This window comes from Notothenia rossii, assembly GCF_949606895.1.
Source record: "Notothenia rossii genome assembly, chromosome: 9".
NCBI lineage: Eukaryota > Metazoa > Chordata > Actinopteri > Perciformes > Nototheniidae > Notothenia > Notothenia rossii.
This window is the reverse complement of record NC_136907.1, coordinates 38,436,801-38,454,360: the sequence shown is the minus strand read 5'-3', so window position 1 is coordinate 38,454,360 and position 17,560 is coordinate 38,436,801. Positions and strand designations below refer to the sequence as shown.

Here is a 17,560-nt window from a genome sequence, read left to right as displayed (position 1 = left end):
ACATATGTTCGCTTTTGTCAAACCTTTATTTAATTAAATGAATCAACACTCAAAATAAGCATATTCTCATATTCATATTCAAGAATTCAAGGGTGAGTAATTGATTTACAAATGATCATTTTGAAGCTTATCGTTGATCTTGCTTCAAGATGCTGAAACTCCTAATGCATAACCCCAGTAGATTTCACTGCTGTCTGAACAGGATCCACACTCAGATTTTCTCATCTTCACACTGACCAAATACTTTTCCAAGAAAGATACTCTTGAGCAGGTTGAAGTTGGTGTCGGAGGCCTCGGGCAGGAAGTGTGTGGACACTGGGTAGTGGTCCAGCTGGAGAACATGGATGAAAGAAAAGAACAGTAAGTCCTACTATTATCTTTCATGCTGCTTCCACCTGTTCATCTTCCAGCGTGGGTAGATTATTACATGGGCAGCCCCTTTTATGGGAAACACTTCAGAGAAATGTAATTGTTTTATTAATGATATACTAGATAGCTCAGGTGGTTTCCGTTCATACCATGGTTTTTGCTGTATGTGTGTTCACATTTACAGGTTTGTGCGTCTAATATACTGTAAGTAGTCAAAAGATATGTCAGAAATGTTAAAAGATATAAATATCAAGCTTTTGGGGAAGGACCTTGGACTGACAGATATGTGGAGGCTTGTCAACCCAAGAGAGAGAGAGGGAGAGGATACATTCTATTCGAACAACCATAAATCTCACTCAAGGATAGATTACTTTCTGATCAGCAAAGATTAGGTGGAGAGCATTTCAGACTGCTCGATAGGACCTAGCATTGACTGATCATGCTTAGTAATGGAGCCAGATGGGGTTAAGAAAAGCAGATGGAGGATGAATGTTTCCTTGCTTCAGGACACAGATTTTAATAGTTTAATGGCAGAGGATCTTGAGAGTTTCTTCCTGGTGAACATCGGGTCAACAGATAAAGTAGGGACAGTCTGGGAGGCCTCTAATCCTTAGATTCCACCGGGTCCGTCTGCGTCGCGTTACGGTCGCGTTACGGCCGCGTTACGGCCGCGTTACGGCCGCGTTACCCCTATACTCCACCGGGTCAGTCTGCGGCACGTTACGGCCGTGTTACGGCTGCGTTACGGCTGCGTTACGGCTGCGTTACGGCTGCGTTACGGCTGCGTTACGGCTGTGCCGCGGCGTCCGCCAGGATCGCGGCCACTCTAGTCAATGGGTGCTATTCCACCAGACGCGCCGCGTTACCGCTCAGAAGCGTCCCAGAAGCGTCTCGCCGCTGGGCTCCGCTCAAAGTCTATTTTTCGACGCGAAGCAGCCGTAAGGTAATGTCGGGCAGGCAGGAAGTGGAACGTTCAGAGGATATATAGCATATATATATACACACAAACTAATTTTGCAGACCCTATCCCTCCGTTGTCTTTCAAGTAGGAGGAGAAATGCCAGCGTTCTCCTCCGGTTTACAGGCACTGTGTAAATTATATATATAGAACAATTATGATGATGAATGCATTTTTTTACCACTAAAATACAGCAACACATCTTTGATTCATGTCGTTTATAACTGGAATATTATTATTATTAACTTTGTCTGTACAAAGTAGCTGGCAGGCAAGACGCTCCGCTTCTGAAAAACCGCGGCGCAGCCGTAATGCAACGCAGACGGACCTGGTGGAATCGAGGGGTAAGGCAGTGCTTCTCAAAGTCTTTTCAGTAATGTACCCACTTTGAAACATTTTCTCAGCCAAGTACCCCCTGACCGACCCCGAACATTTTTGATAGAAAAGGCCTATATAAATAATGATATAGTGATGTTCCATCAGTGTGTGATTTATTAACTCAGCTCAATGCAATGTGATGTAATTAACTCCTTCATGCACGAATTACAACAAACTAAGGATATTTTCATCTTTATGCATGAGAAAAAAATGTAAAACAGATTTTTAAGTAATATATGTTTAACAAACCAATGAACAAAATGATATATTATGCAAAAACTATCAAATACAATACACAAATATTATAATAAAATCCACTGTGGTGCCTGATATGCAACTATACCATCCGAAACCCGATGCAAATTAAGAAAACAGCATTCAATTAGCAGTGTCTGTAGTGACCACAATGCATGAAAGGGTTAAAAAACTAAATCCGTTGTAACTGAAAAAAATGTGCAATTATAAACAAACTATGTAATGACACTGCACTGACACTATTTAGTTACTTCCGGGTCAATAATGTGGCATTTTTGGCAGATTTACTAAAAGGTGTGCAGCTGCTGCTCTGAGGAAAGATCAGGCTGAATTTACAATGGGCCTTAAAGGTCACCTATCATGCTATTTTTAGGCAATAGCATAGGTCTCAGATATATACAAATATATAAAAAACACGTCTATGAAGTGTTTTGCTCAAAATACCAAACAGATCACCCATTCTAGCCATGCCTCATATCCCTCCGTTTCACTTCCTGTTTCAAAAGTGCTGATTTGGGGTATAAAGCTTTACAAAAAAAAAAAATCATTAAAAAAAGGAGGGGGCTGAGCTCATGCGGGATTATTTCTGAAACAGTATGGAGCTCAAAGGGTTTCTCTCTTGCCAGTTATACCACAAGGTGAGTTCCTTTTTATTTCCTGCTTCTTCACACACATGCTCTTTGCAGTACAGGTTAGCTCTGAGTGTTAGCGATGCTAATGTAAACACAGACCATATTACCTCCAAAACAGTCGGGCATTGTTTCTGATAGCAACGTTTCTGATAGGGCCGTGGGTGTAAAGCCAGCCTACATTTCCGATATTACGTCATATTGGACGCAAATCTGGATCAGCTCCGTTGTAGCCCCGTTTTTAGAGAATTGGGTACGGAGGAAAAGACAGAGGGTTTTATTTATGACGCTGCGTGAGTTCCCCGACACACCGGGGACACATATTTATGTATAAAATACATCAAAAAGTGCATTTTGCATGATAGGTCCCCTTTCATGGGGACGTGTTGAACATTTTTGTCCCTTCATGCCCTCAAGAGGCATTTTGTTTAATTGTTTTGCTTAATTTTTTATTATTTTTCAACGTAAGAGGGGTTTTCCTACAATTCAAGCATCAAATTATGTCCAAGGAGTGTAGGGTTTTGGAATTATGGCAGTTTGAAAAAAAATGTAAGGCGTATTTCAAGCTCTCCTCCACTCTAGCTGTAACATCAAGCACTCTAAGCCTTAACGAGCTGCGCAATACACACTCATGTTAAAATCTGAAGAAGGCATCTTTAACAAGCTCCAAACTAAGTTAAATATCTCATAAAGTGTAAAAGATATCAAAAATCTGAAAAAGATTTTAATAGCTGAATGTCTTGTGATCATTTTAAAGTTGGAATGAAATCTCTAGCTGAAAGTATGTGGAAGGAGAAGAATTTTGCAAACAGTGTAGCTAAAAGAGGATTTGAAGGTTCCTCCCCTTGAGTTCCATGATAAAAAAAGAGTTTAAAAAGCTGAATATTTCAAAAAGTATAAAATATTTTGAAAAGGTAAACAGCATTCGCACTAATAATTGGGGTGCCAGGGGCGGGGGGCGGCTGCTGCCTGTATATGTTTGTTCTGCATTTATGTATAAAATGTGAAAAATGTAATAACAATCTTAATATAAAAAAAAAGATATAAATACAATTATTTATAATTTTAGCTTAGAGCAGAGACCTTACTGCCTTAATTTATTATTTTAATACCTTAGGCGTGTTCACACCGGAGTACTTTTCCCATTTAGTTCCGTTATTACCCCTTATGTCGCGTTCACACCAAAAATAGTACTTAGTGCCGGGAACTTTTACCCCAATTTTTAGTGCCTGCTTCCTGGGGGAAAAAAAGTGCCCCAGTTCTGATTGGCTGGGCGAATTGCAAACCACGCCCCGTAAAACTCTGAAATGTTTTGTAGAGCCGCCATTTTATTATCCTCGCATTAGCATTATTAGCATTAGCATTCACCCAGCGCACAAACGCAGAGAGACTAACTTATGGCAACACAAAAGAAAACATGGGAGCGGTGGAGATGAGGAGGTGTCGGCGTTCTGGTGATTTACTCGGAAGGCTTCAGTAGAAGCTACTGGGAGTCCCAGTACATGTATTGCTGTCATGTAATAGGTGATGTTTGGAAGCAGGCTAGCTGTTTCCCTTGCTTCTGCTTTTCAGATCAGTCATTTAAATAGCTTGATATATTTACAAGAGATTAAAATCAATTTACAGATGTAGCGATTCATTTCAGACAGTTTGAAACGCGAGGGCCGTGATTGGTACGTGATCTGCCCTCGCTCAAGGGAAAACCTCCAGCTTGACTTGAGACCGCCCCCGTGATAGATAAATGTAATTATAATGAAGCCAGCTGCAATGGATCATTGATCCACCAGGGGGTGCAGTGGGGTTCCACACTGGAGCTCATGTGAAATAAAGTGAGATACAGTATGCCGGATGTACAGCGGAACTTTGTTAAGATCCATATGTCACGGATATGATACTACTGTGCTAAATAAGAGACATGTAATCATTTACAAAACATCACCATGTTGTTATTTAACAAAATCATTTTGTTGTTCGAAAAAAACAAACGGGAGGAAATGCAGCCCGGCTCTCGATTTTTAATCCTAATTTAATCATCATCTTCACCACGATCATTTATGTTTATGTTCGCCGAATTGACATGAAATCACTGACACATATGCATATACTGTATTCAACTTCATTAAAACGTTATTAACGTGCCTAAACTCAGTAATTCAACAAAAATATGTATATTTTAATGGAGTTTCGTCGGTCGATCAGGATCCCAAAGTGTAGCGGAGGGATCCTCATCTGGATGAAGGGTGTTATTTTCCCCATAAAGAACAAGTCGCTGCAAATTATCCCGCTTATTACATGGCCACATTCTCAACAAAGTAACGACATGACTCCCAATATTAATTGAAATGCTTTTATGGATTTAGAAAATGTTTTTATTGATTTAAAAAATAGTTGTATGTATTGATTTAAATTGACATGCATCCGCTAAGAAAAATAGTCAGTTGTTACAGTTTTTTAAACAGTCTGAATGAAACGGCAGCTCTCAGCTGTGTATTTACACAACTAATGGCCAATCAACCACAGCTCTCTCCCCCCCTCCCCCCTTGATCTTTCTTCTCCAGCAGCTAAATTAACGGTAGGTTACTCTGAGTGACAAGCTTACAGTTAGACACAACACTGTCATTGCAAGTGACCCTCAGTTAGTTGACTTTTATGTTCAACTGCTAAATTCGTTACTGATAAAAAAGGGCTTCTACTGTACCTAATTACCTTAATACTAGAACCGCCAGAGGTTTTTGTATAGGCCTACCTAAACCTGTCAAATCCCGCTATTAGAATGCAATTTTTAACAACATAGGGTGCTACATAACACACTTTCAGGAAAAGTCAGGGACTGGGAGACTTTAATATTTTATTGAAAAAAAGTTACATTGCACACACACAACACACATCACACAAATTGACCCGATTGGCGGTTCTAGTATTAAATAAACTCACTAATTAATGAAACCAGTTCAATACGCATTATTCTTATTCTTATCATTCTTTATGAGTGCAGAAATAGTCTTAAAATCAGATCTGTTTTTTAAATGAAATCTAACGGCAGGCAGTTAGCTCTGATCACCTATGACAAATGCGCCGCACCTAATCGCTGGCCATTCAGCCACAGACACTGTTCGAAATGGGGGGGAGCTAGGAGGAGCTTGGCTCCCCCGAAGAGGGAGGGAGCTCCCCTGAAGGCTGACTTTGAGATAAATAGGGGGAGCCCAAAACAATCGTGCATATTTGTGTCACACAGATTAGAAATGTTGAGTTTCTGTAAATAACAGTTCTTGAAATAAATAATAGTTATTGTTCATTACAGTTTCTGAATATTTGTTTTATATTTGTGAATATGTCTGTGTGTTGCCATCTGTATGTGGCGGCGCTGCATTCTTACTTACGTTGCTATGATTATGGCGGTGATGCCGGCGCGGTATTTGAAATGTTCATATTGATATTTTTTTTAACTCTGGCTGTGTAATAAAAATATATGGCAAAACGAAAACAGCCAAGCGTTACAGCTTTTGGATTCACAAGCAAAGAAGCGAAGGAGTCTAAAAATGACAACGTGAACGGAAAACAACTTTTAGTTGGCCGGCTGTAAGCGGCGTTAGGGTCGAGTTTGACAGCTCCACACCGAGGGAGAGGCCTGCCGATGCGGAGCCTGAAGAGGCTTCAACAACGGCCACATCCGCCGGCATAGTGACACCGTCTGTATTAGTAGAAGAGTGTTTTTATAGCAATTGATCGCATCCGCGCTGCTGCGCCAGTCAACAGAGCGTGCGTGTGACATATTTAGTAGCAGGATGTGCTCTGAAAAATAGGGCTCCCCGAAAGCAAATGGGTAATTCGAAAACTGACAGAGCTCCTTCTATACAAATCAAACTGTAGAAGGTGTGAAAGCACCTATTGTTTTAAATAATGGTCGGAATGTGACCTGTGAGCCTTCTGAATTACCGTGGGACAGCACATTCTAAACTAAAATGTTCAATCAATAAAGTAACATCTTATCTTATCTTAATAATATCTTCATATTAATAATAATAATAAATCATACAGTATGTGTCTGAAAGGGAGCAGGAGGAAGCAAACACAAAAATATATTGCATATTAAAGCAAACGATTGTAAAGGTTAAAGTATGAGCATAACAAATAAAGAAGTGTAATGTAAACATTTACATTATAATTATGATTATTTAATATATAAAGACTATATATTATTGAATTACAAGATTAGATATACTTTAGTTGATCTAAAATATTGATGTGTTCAAATGCTCTTCAAAACACAACTGAAAGTCCATGAAACTTGTCTTTCTGTATTTGTGAATGAAGCGCCATCTCCTGGTTAAAACCTGAAATTGAAAATCTGGCAACGCCCTCTTGGAAAATAGTGGGAGGGCTTAACATTCCTCTATACTGGTCTTTGGCAGGCCGTAGGCAGGAAGCTGTAAGCTGGAGTCCGAAATTCAGTGCTACATCTGTAAAGAGGAGATGTTGTGTTCATTTCCAGGTGTATATCAGTATGTAGTGTCTCTACTGGGACGTGTCTCCATCCTTTAATGTTCAAAAAGCTCTTTATTTTTCTCATACTGCCTGTGCTGCAGCACCTCTTTTCACCCTCTGTCTGAAATCAGAGCCCATTCTGCTCTGATTGTTTAGCTGCTGCCTACAATCTGTTGGAGCGCTAGCCAATAGGAGCATGAGTGTGACATAGCGATATCACTATGTTCCTGAAGTAAACAAAGGAGTCCAATGGAGGCGTTTCAGGCAGGGGGGTGTGTGTGTGTGTGTGGGAGAGATACTCCCTCTGGAGGGAACACAGGGATTTTAGACTTTGCAGACCATTAACATGCACAAAAAAGCTATAGATACACACTACAGTAAAGTATCAAAGGAACTATTTAAACATGTACTTCTCCAGAATAAAACTAAATCGGCTAATGTCTCAGTGGAACTGTTACCTAAAATGATTTTGCAGTGTTGCACTGACCTGCAGCCGTATCTCCCTTAGGTTCCTCGTAATGTTGACAGAGTGAGGCTGTCCATTAGCCATGTTACGATGGTCAACATCTATGGTGTACGGTTCTGTTAGCCCCCCGAGACTGTAGCGGATCTGGAGGGTGCCTGGACACACACACAAACACAGGCTAATAAATATGTATTTTTATATCGTTGTAAGAAATGGATCAGGTCCAATGATGAGCCCACCGTTGTGTCGGAGCACCACTGCTAGGTAGTCCTGAGTCCTGGAGCTGACGTAGACGAGGATGCTGGGGGTGCTAGAGGTGCTGAAGCTGAACACAAGCTCCTCCTGGGTCAGATTGGCATCACCACGAACACCAAGTTCTGAGAGGCTCTTCCCCTCCTGCAACACGTTTGCTGCCGCCTCCAGCAGGAAGTCATAACGCACCAGGGTCCCCGTCTCAAAGTATCCGCCTACATCTAACAAACACAAGAAGGATTGTTGCTCCCAAGGGTGTCACTTGGAGTTGAAAAGTGATAGGGACAGAGTGAGTGGTCTAAGGATCTCTAAGTCATCTTCAACATGTACACGTTAAGACAATGTAAGTGGGGGATCAGTTTCAGGTCAGAGTAGATACTGTATTTATCAAGATTGAAACAAAAGACGAAAGTATGTCAGGAAATGTTTAAAGCCACTGATTGATACATGCATGATTTTGGTAATTTTATAAAAGTTATAAGTATAAGTTATAAGTAATCTAGACAGGTTTTTTTTAAGACTACCCACACCAATTATATATATTATTATTATAATAAAATTGGAATTGATGTATCTCATTGTACTTTTTGATAAACATTTATTAAAAAAAGTAAACTTTAAAAAAGGTAATGGGGACAAAACCAGCCTTTTTGTGGTGGGGACATTTGCCTTCCATCCCCAGTGTAAATGACTATCAGATGATCTGATCTATCTAATGAATAACATCATCTAAAGCAGGGGTTCCCAACCTTTTGTCCCAAGAGCCCCCCCAAATGACTCCTGTTGGAAGTTGCGCTCACAAACGCATTCAACTGTTTAAAACACATGCTCAAAGTAAGCCAGATTTTGCCGATGTGTTTATATGGATTCAAAAGTCGTAAATAATCTACAAAATGGAGGAGACCGAGCTGATCGAAGAAACTGTGACAAATAATCCAACCGAAACCGGCATGGACAATGACTATGTTTTAAAAATGTGCTTATCCAGAAAAGCCCGGTTTGGACACTTTACGGGCAGAAGAAACATTTCTATTAACCTGTTAAGCCCTGAGCCTGTTTTTCAGGTCTCAGGCTCGAAAATGACATTCCCAGAACAAATGACCATATCTTCCCTTCTAAAAGGGGAAAATTAATAATCTTTTTTCTCAAAGTAATGATAAACCTGTGAGTTGGATGTAGAAAAGTCAGAATCAATATAGATGTTTTTTATTTTAAAGAAAATTCAGATTGAACATAGTAAAAAACTGTAAATTGTAGTCTCCGTCCCAAGATTATTTTTTATTTACAGTGAAAACTACCCTTGGATGATGGTAAGGTAGACTAAAAGCTTTAGGAATCCAGAGTACAACATATAATAAGTACCCTGTATCAAGATTGATACAAAACAAGTGACATTAGACCTTTTTAGAGAGGTTTAGCAAAAAATAACTCCACCTCTGAGGTGATTTGGGTGGAAATGGGGGTTTTACCGTTTCTCTGGAACACATTGGTCGATTTTGGTGATTGACATCTCTTTCTGACCGTTAGAACCAATAGAATCGAAGGGGAATTTCCCCACACACCCACATGGACACACATTGCATCAGAGTGAACCTATCTCTCGCTCTGACCTCTGGAAACGGAAAAGCAGGTTTATTGCTTATGGATTATCAGAAATCAATTCAAAGGGACACAGACACATTGGATTAACCTATGGATTAACTTCAGCAGCGTTTTTATCGTTTTAATGCCATTGAAAAACACTTTTGACCAGACAACGACACAGGTAAGCCATGTTAGCGTTTTTAGCTACCTAGCGCCACGTTTTGATGCCTGTTTTTGTTTATAAAGTTGCAAGTTCTTATCATATAGTGATAATGTATGTACCCATCGATTCTGTGTCATCTCACTATGTGAATCAATGTGTTGGATGTGCAGAAAGGATAAATAATAAGGTTTTATGAGTGAGCTTCGGTGCAGTAATCTGTTAGCATTTTTCGCTCGTTGCTAATTCAGAGGCTCAGCGTTAGCAGGGGTTTTAAAAAAAAAAAAAGATCAGTGAGATGAGTTTCTTCCCGTTACATGGATATAAAACATTCATAGTTTATTAAATGTTAAGATGCACTCAGACACGGTTTCCTGCAAGATGTTGCGGGAGGGCCCCGGTATCGGGGTCTCTCGGGCTTAACAGGTTAAAGAAAGAATTATACATTTCTGTCTTTTTATGCCTTTATTAGCTACTAACTTGAATTGTTATTCAAATTAATGAATCAATTATTTAGTATATTTGATTGTAATGTAGAGACAAGGCTTTTAGTGACAATCATGTATTGCGTTACAATTATATGTAAAGAAAAAAGAAGAAAAAAAAGAAAGTCTAAATATCATATTTGGCCTCAAATCATCTGAGGCCTGGCCCCCCCCTGCGATCTTTGGCGCCCCCCTGGTTGGGAACCACTGATCTAAAGGGATGCAGCATGTTGGAGAACATACCATCAGAGCAGAAGGGTCCATCGTACGCAGTGAGGGAGCAGTCACACAAGTATCCGTTGTACTGCTCAACACACTTCCCTCCGTTCCCGCAGTGCATCCCGAAGCTGCTGCAATGGCCCTGGCAGCCTGGATTCACCCCTGGAGATACCTGTGCCCTCTCTTCCAGGTCAAAAGTCAGACCATTTATCTTCAGAGCCCGCATGCAGCCCAGAAAGCCTCTCTGACCACTGGATGCCCCTGGAAATATCACATTAGTCACAAGTTTCTTCATTCAAGCTGCACCGCCGCTGGCTCATTAGAATGCATGCATTACATTCATGCAAACAATATATTGTTCATTGTAATACTGTCAAGCCTGCACAACCCTCCGAATTGTGTACATTGCACACAACGCTATTTTTTTTAAAAGAAATAAAAAAAGTTTGGTCCTTTTGTAACAATTTATCTTCTTTGGCTGTGTTTATGTGTGCACCATACACACCGAGGTAAATTCCTCCTAACTGGGAATAAACCTGTTTCTGATTTCTGAAACTGTGAATTGTAAAAATGCAGGTATAGAGCGCAGACACTTTTTACGTATTTCTTTAGAATAAGTTGTTTTCCATCAATATAGCAAATTTGACAAAATAATTATAGTTATAAAGACACACTATAGCTTTCATTAACTGGCAAACAGTTTGTTCATCATGACAAACGTCACAGGGATCCTTATACTGCATTCACACCGGACGCGATGCGAATATTCGCTTCGCTCTAATCGCTCCAATCGCATCGCAGTGACCACCAACTGGCGGCCCGCGGGCCACATCCGGCCCGCCAGACATTCTCATCCGGCCCGCACGACGGGGGTGACTGTGGCATTGGAGTGGTTACTGCGTTCGGCCCCCCACCCATTTCTTTTTTTACGTCTCGTGAGTAAGGTGCAGTACCGGAGTCCAACAGAGAGGCAGCAGCAGCGGGACAGTAGACTGCGTTCTGCGAAACCTTCCCTGCCTTAAAGTAACTTAGAAACGGAGATGGTTAGATAAAATGTGCAAGATGACGTTTATGTAGCATTTATTTATTGTCGAAATGATGACATTTCATAACGGGATCAAATCAAAGTGAATGGCCTGCTGCTACTGAATGTATGGGGCAAGTGACTGGAACAAGTTTTAAAAGTTATTACATAGTTTCAGATAATAAATAATAAATAATAATGATAATTCATTCTATTTAGGGGAGCCTTTCAAAGCACCCAAGGACACCTTACAATTCATAACATATTCCAAGGAAAGGTTTTAAGACAGTACAAAGAATGCAGTCCGGGTGATGTTTTTTATGTGGGGTGCAGATGAGAGATATCACGATTCTCATGTTATGTCACGTTTATAGTTTTGTAGGTTTGGGTGTTTTTGCTGTTTTCCATGTCATGTTTTCCTTTGGGTTATTGTCTGGTCCTTTTCCCTGTGTTTTCCTCTTGTCATTAGTTTCCCTGGTGTGTCTAATTGTCTGATTATGTTCACCTGGGCCCCTGTGTTTTCTCCTCCCTCCTCACCTGTGTCTTGTTGTGTGATTGGTCTTGTGTGTATTTAAGTTCTGGGTTTTCTGTCTGTCTTGGTCGGTTCGTCTTGTTCCCTGACTAGTTCTGCGGTGAGTGTTCTGTTTTGTCATTGTCCATATATATATATATCATAGCCTTGAAATAAAGGAAGTTTCAGTTTATATCTGCATTTGGGTCCTGCTTGTTTCACAAACCGTGACAAGAGAGCTGTCCAGAATGACACCAAGATGTTGTGTTTGAGTTCTTGATAAGCCATTAAAACAGTAAAATACGTGTCTCCTGTTCACCAAAACATACCCATCTGTTATAGAAAAAGAAAGTATTCCAAAAGTATTCTAAAAGTAATCTGAATACTTTTTTAAGACAAGTAACTGTAACTGTATTCTGATTACTTTCAGAGCATGTATTCAGTATTCAGTAACTGATTACATTTACAAAGTAACCCTCCCAACCCTGCCTAGAAGTGATCCTTCGTTAGCGTGAAGGGTCTGCTAAGCTTTATGCGGTCCGCAGTACCTGAGCGTGCTCCACTAGCACCGCCCCCTATATATATAAAAATCGCTGGCCCGCGATAGTGTCTATTGGATACATTTTGGCCCTTGGACAAATGTAGTTGGTGATCCCTTCTCTAAACGCTCAAGTTTCACAGCGGCTGCCAGCTGTGTTTACTCGCGTCATTCAAACAAGACACGCTGGCTCGGGAGCTACAACTACAACAAAATGAACATATTTCACCGTGATTTAATTGTATCAGCATCACAGCTGTCGTGTCACGTCACGTCTGTCCCTCCGGTGCTAGAGCAACGCTGGCGTCTTGTCTGTTGACTGCCGCTTCTACCCCCGGACTGTTTCTGGATGTTTGTTTGTTTTGTCTACGGGTCTCTATGCTGGTTTTCGCCGATCCAAGGCTGCTCTTCACTCCGTTGTGCATCTCTCCAGCTCCGTTTCCATTCATAGGCTCCCTCACTACTGGACTGTATGCTACGTTAGCCATCAAAGCTAACAGCTGGCTCCACTCCGTCACCTTGACTACCCGGTCTGTATGCTACGTTAGCCACCGAAGCTAACAGCTGGCTCCCGTCACAATTGGACTACCTGATTACACCACTGGATTGTTTTTCCTGGCTCTGGGTGTGTTGATCGCTGCTCTGGACTCGGGTGAGTACGCTGTGTGTTTTGTGATGGTGATTGTGCCAACCTGGACCGACCTGTTGTGCGCCGTACATCAACAACAACAACACTCACTCTGTCTGGCTGCCCAGCCGGCGTTCTTGCGGGGAGCCTCCACTCCCCACCAGCTCGTCTACTGTTGGGTAGCTAGGTCCAGACATGGTGCCGCAGGGACGGTCTGGGGTAACCAACACCACACGCATCACTCACTCCAACACCTGGTCCACTGCTGCTTTCACATATCTCACTGCCTACCAACTCCTAGCCAATCAGTTAATAACCACTGCAAATACACTACCTTGGCTACTCTCATCTGCTGCTACCTTTCATCTGCTGCTTGGACTATCTCTCCCGCTGCTTCAGCCTACTACACCACCAACCTCTCGCCCTCTCATCTACACTGCTGCTGACCTCCACAGCCTCAACAACAACCATCGTCTCCCTGCTGCTACTGCCACCGCAGCTAGCGCCGCTGGGATCCTCCGCCGACGCCGCTACATCCACCGGGGCGCTGGCCTCCCCCGCAACCGACACCTCCCTGACGGTTCACCCATCCCCTCACTCTGGACTATCCCCCACCCCCCCGCCATCCCCATCCACCGCACTGCCAACCTCAACAACCTTTGTACCCCCTCCCCTGCTCCACCATCCATCTCCCTCGCACTCCTGAACTGCCGCTCCCTCTCCAACAAATCACCTGTTATACACGAACTGCTACTGGACAATAACATTGATCTGCTTCTCCTCTGTGAAACATGGCAACAGCCCCTGGACTTCTACGCTCTCAACCAAGCCACTCCCTCCAACTACAGTTTCACTGCCAGACCCCGCCTCTCCGGGCGCGGGGGTGGTCTCGCTGTTCTCCACAAACAATCCCTACACATCACTGAACTGAACCTCAACCTCCCACCTATCTCATCCTTTGAACACCTTGCTTTCTCCCTCCCCAACTCTATCACTACTGTTCTAATCTACCGTCCCCCGAAGCCACACCCCTCTTTCCTCTCTGAACTGTCTGAACTACTCACCATTGCATCCTCTCTATCTTCCCACCTCCTACTTACCGGCGACTTCAACATCCACATGGATCAGCCCAATGCCCCCCTGACATCTGACTTCCTCTCCCTCCTTGACTGCTTCCACCTCACCCAACACATTGACTTCCCCACCCATACCAAAGGCCACATTCTGGACTTAGTCTGCTCCTCCTTTCTACCATTATCTAACCCCCAGCCCCTCCCCTTCCCACTCTCTGATCATCTCTGCATCCTCTTCTCCGCCCCTCTACCCTCCCCCCACAACCCCAAAAAACGCACCATCTCCTACCGCAACATCAAGGCAGTCAACCCCCTCACGCTCTCCCAGCTCATATCCTCTGCCTTCCCGCCCGACTCTGCCCCCTCTTCCCCTGACGACTATGCCACCACACTCAACTCAATTCTCTCTGACTCCCTCGACTCTCTGGCCCCCTGGAAAACCTCCTCTGTTTCATTCACCAACCCCGCCCCCTGGTACACCCCGGAACTCCGTACCATGAAACAGACCGGCCGTCAACTTGAAAGATTGTTCAAACGAACCCACCTCACCGTCCACGCCGAAGCCTATAAAGTTCACATCTCCTCCTACCGTGATGCTCTCCAAGCCGCCAAATCTGCCCACTTCTCCACCCTCATCGACAGCACCAACCGGAACCCCCGCATCCTGTTTTCCACCATCAATAAATTGCTCCAGCCACCTGACATCAATCCACCCTCCTCCCCTGACCTATGCAACTCCTTCCTCCTCGCCTTCAACAACAAAGTTTCACAAATCAACAGCTCCCTAACTGCCATGACCACTATCTCCTCCAACCCCCACGCCCCCCCTCCTCTCCCAGTCCACCCGCCCTTCCCTCCCCTCACTGCCTTCTCTCCTGTTGACTCCTCCCACATCCTAGCCATCATCACCTCATCCAAAACAACCACCTGCTTTCTTGACCCCCTCCCTACGACCCTAACTAAGGCCTGCCTCCCTGTCCTCATCCCCCACCTCACCACCCTCTTCAACCAATCTCTATCCCTTGGTCTTGTTCCCTCCATCTACAAACTGGCCTCCATCACCCCCATCCTCAAAAAGCCCACCCTTGACCCAGCCAACCTCTCCAACTACCGCCCCATCTCCAACCTGCCATTCCTCTCCAAAACACTGGAGCGTATTGTCGCCACCCAGCTCCACACCCACCTCCAGTCCAACAACCTCTATGAACCCCTCCAGTCTGGTTTTCGCCCACTCCACAGCACTGAAACAGCCCTGGTCAAAGTAATCAACGATCTCCTCTCCTCTGCAGACTCCGGTGCCCTCAACATCCTGCTACTACTAGACCTCAGCGCAGCCTTTGACACTGTGAATCACTCAATCCTCCTACAAAGGCTGCGCCAACAGGGTGTTGAGGGCTCCGCTCTCGACTGGCTCACCTCCTACCTCACCGACAGGCAACAATTCATCTCCCTCTCTGGCCACACATCCACCCTCTCCCCAGTCACACAGGGGGTCCCCCAGGGCTCAGTCCTCGGCCCCCTCCTCTTCATCTGCTATCTTTTCCCCCTTGGTCACATTATTCGCAACCTCAACCTTGATTTCCACTGTTACGCCGATGACACCCAGATCTACATCACCACCAAATCCCCTCACAACCCTCCCCTCACCCATATCGAAACCTGCATCTCTTCAATAAAAACATGGCTGACTCACAATTTCCTTAAACTCAACAGTGATAAAACAGAGCTACTCATCATAGGCACCAGATCAACCCTCAATAAAACAGGACCCATTTAACTCACCATTGAGAATTCGACCATCACCCCCTCCCCCCTGGCACGCAATCTTGGCGTTATCCTGGACCCCACCCTCTCCTTTGACCCCCATGTCAGCTCCATCATCAAGATCTCCTACTTCCACCTCCGCCGCATTGCCAAAATCAAACACTACCTCCCCCCCGTGCTGCTGAATCCCTCATCCATGCCTTCATCACCTCCCGCCTCGACTATTGCAACGCCCTCCTCACTGGCATCTCCTCCCATTCCCTCCATAGACTCCAAATGGTACAAAACTCTGCTGCCCGCCTCCTCACCCACACCCGGACCCGTGAACACATCACTCCCGTTCTCCGCTCTCTTCACTGGCTCCCCATCAAACAACGCATCATCTTCAAAACACTCCTCCTCACCTATAAAGCCCTTCACCACCTAGCCCCCCCCTACCTCTCTGACCTCCTCATCCCCTACAACCCCCCCCGAGCCCTCCGATCCTCCTCCACTCTCTCCCTCACAGTACCACCATCAAGACTCAAAACATTTGGCAACAGAGCATTCTCCAGATCAGCACCCCGCCTCTGGAACTCCCTCCCCCAATCTGTCCGCCACTCTCCCACACTGTCTACCTTCAAAACCCAGCTGAAAACATACCTCTTCTCCCAAGCCTTCAACTTACCCTACCCCCCAACCCACTGACTTCACTCACACCCCACGCTGTATCTCTTATTCACCCCACGCTGCATCTCTTATTCATACATTCATCAACTTTTTCTTTCCTCTTTTCCATTATGTTGTCTTTTGCTCGTTGTCCTATGCTTGCTCCCCCCCTGTGTTGTCCTTTGCCTGTTCATGTAATGTTCATGTTCAATTTTCTTGTCCAATATGTTGTCTTCTGCCTGTTCACCCCCTTTCTGTACTTTTAATTTTTTTTGTAAGCGACTTTGGGTTATTGAAAAGCGCTATATAAATAAAAGTTATTATTATTATTATTAATAAACATTTCTAAATGATGCCGAAGTAACAACATACTGATAGTAAAAACCATGAGTTAATGCTTGACAAGTCTGCAGACAAGACGGCAGGCGAAAAACCTGTAATGCTTGTTTTCTGAATGGAGATCGGATCGATCAGGCTAAGCTAATGTTGTATCTGCTCCGTCCACACTCACAACAATGGCCTACAGACATAAATAAAGCAGCGACTGTATTCACCATGACACAGACAGTCTGTGGTTTGTACTTGTTTAACTTTTGTCCAGTTTCTGAACAGATATGAGGAGCTATGAGCTCTGTGTGCTAACTGCTAACAGCTCACGGCTGATGTTTTCTGGTTGAACGTCAGTGACGGCAGGCTGAGATCCTCACCGCTGATTGGCTACCGCGAGATCGTGTCACGCGAATATGCCGCTCGCTTGAACTCGAGCGTTTGTCGCGGCCCCCTTAAATCACGCCGCGGAATTCGCGTCCATCGCTTCATGCTTGCCGTCGGAGCGAATTTGAGTCTGTCCGCGTCTCTGCATTGACTGTACATGTAATCACGCCGCCCCCAAACATTGCATCGCGTCCGGTGTGAACGCAGCATTAGAATCATTCTGCCAGAATCCCAGTGGGACTCCATGATGAGGTTTGGAACATTTAGTCACATCTCACATTTTTCTTGTGTGTTAATGGTCATGTAAAGCACTTTGATTTGCCTTTGTGTCTGAAATTTGCTCTATAAATAAACTAACCGCAATCTCTGTTGATACACTCCAAAGACATTTCTCAGCTGTGGACAGTACAGTGCTAGATG

At 43.9% G+C, this 17,560-nt stretch overlaps 2 protein-coding genes across 3 annotated transcripts in view; one reads left to right on the top strand and one right to left on the bottom strand.

The window, feature by feature from the left end:
* LOC307018883 (contactin-associated protein-like 2) overlaps positions 1–17,560 on the bottom strand; it is a 103,138-nt gene that overhangs the window by 23,772 nt on the left and 61,806 nt on the right. For both annotated transcript variants that reach the window (XM_079649371.1, XM_079649370.1), the window contains exons 19-22: positions 10,265–10,501; positions 7,780–8,013; positions 7,562–7,695; positions 238–331 (exon numbers count right to left, since the gene is read on the bottom strand). In XM_079649371.1, coding sequence (XP_079505497.1) covers positions 238–331; positions 7,562–7,695; positions 7,780–8,013; positions 10,265–10,501 — 699 coding nt within the window. The remainder of the gene's footprint in view (positions 1–237; positions 332–7,561; positions 7,696–7,779; positions 8,014–10,264; positions 10,502–17,560) is intronic.
* Positions 10,523–17,558, top strand: LOC307018885 (uncharacterized protein). The gene is made up of 2 exons (XM_079649373.1): positions 10,523–11,896; positions 12,570–17,558. Exon 2 carries the CDS (start codon positions 13,137–13,139, stop codon positions 15,789–15,791), a length of 2,655 nt encoding a protein of 884 aa, XP_079505499.1. The 5' UTR covers positions 10,523–11,896; positions 12,570–13,136; the 3' UTR covers positions 15,792–17,558.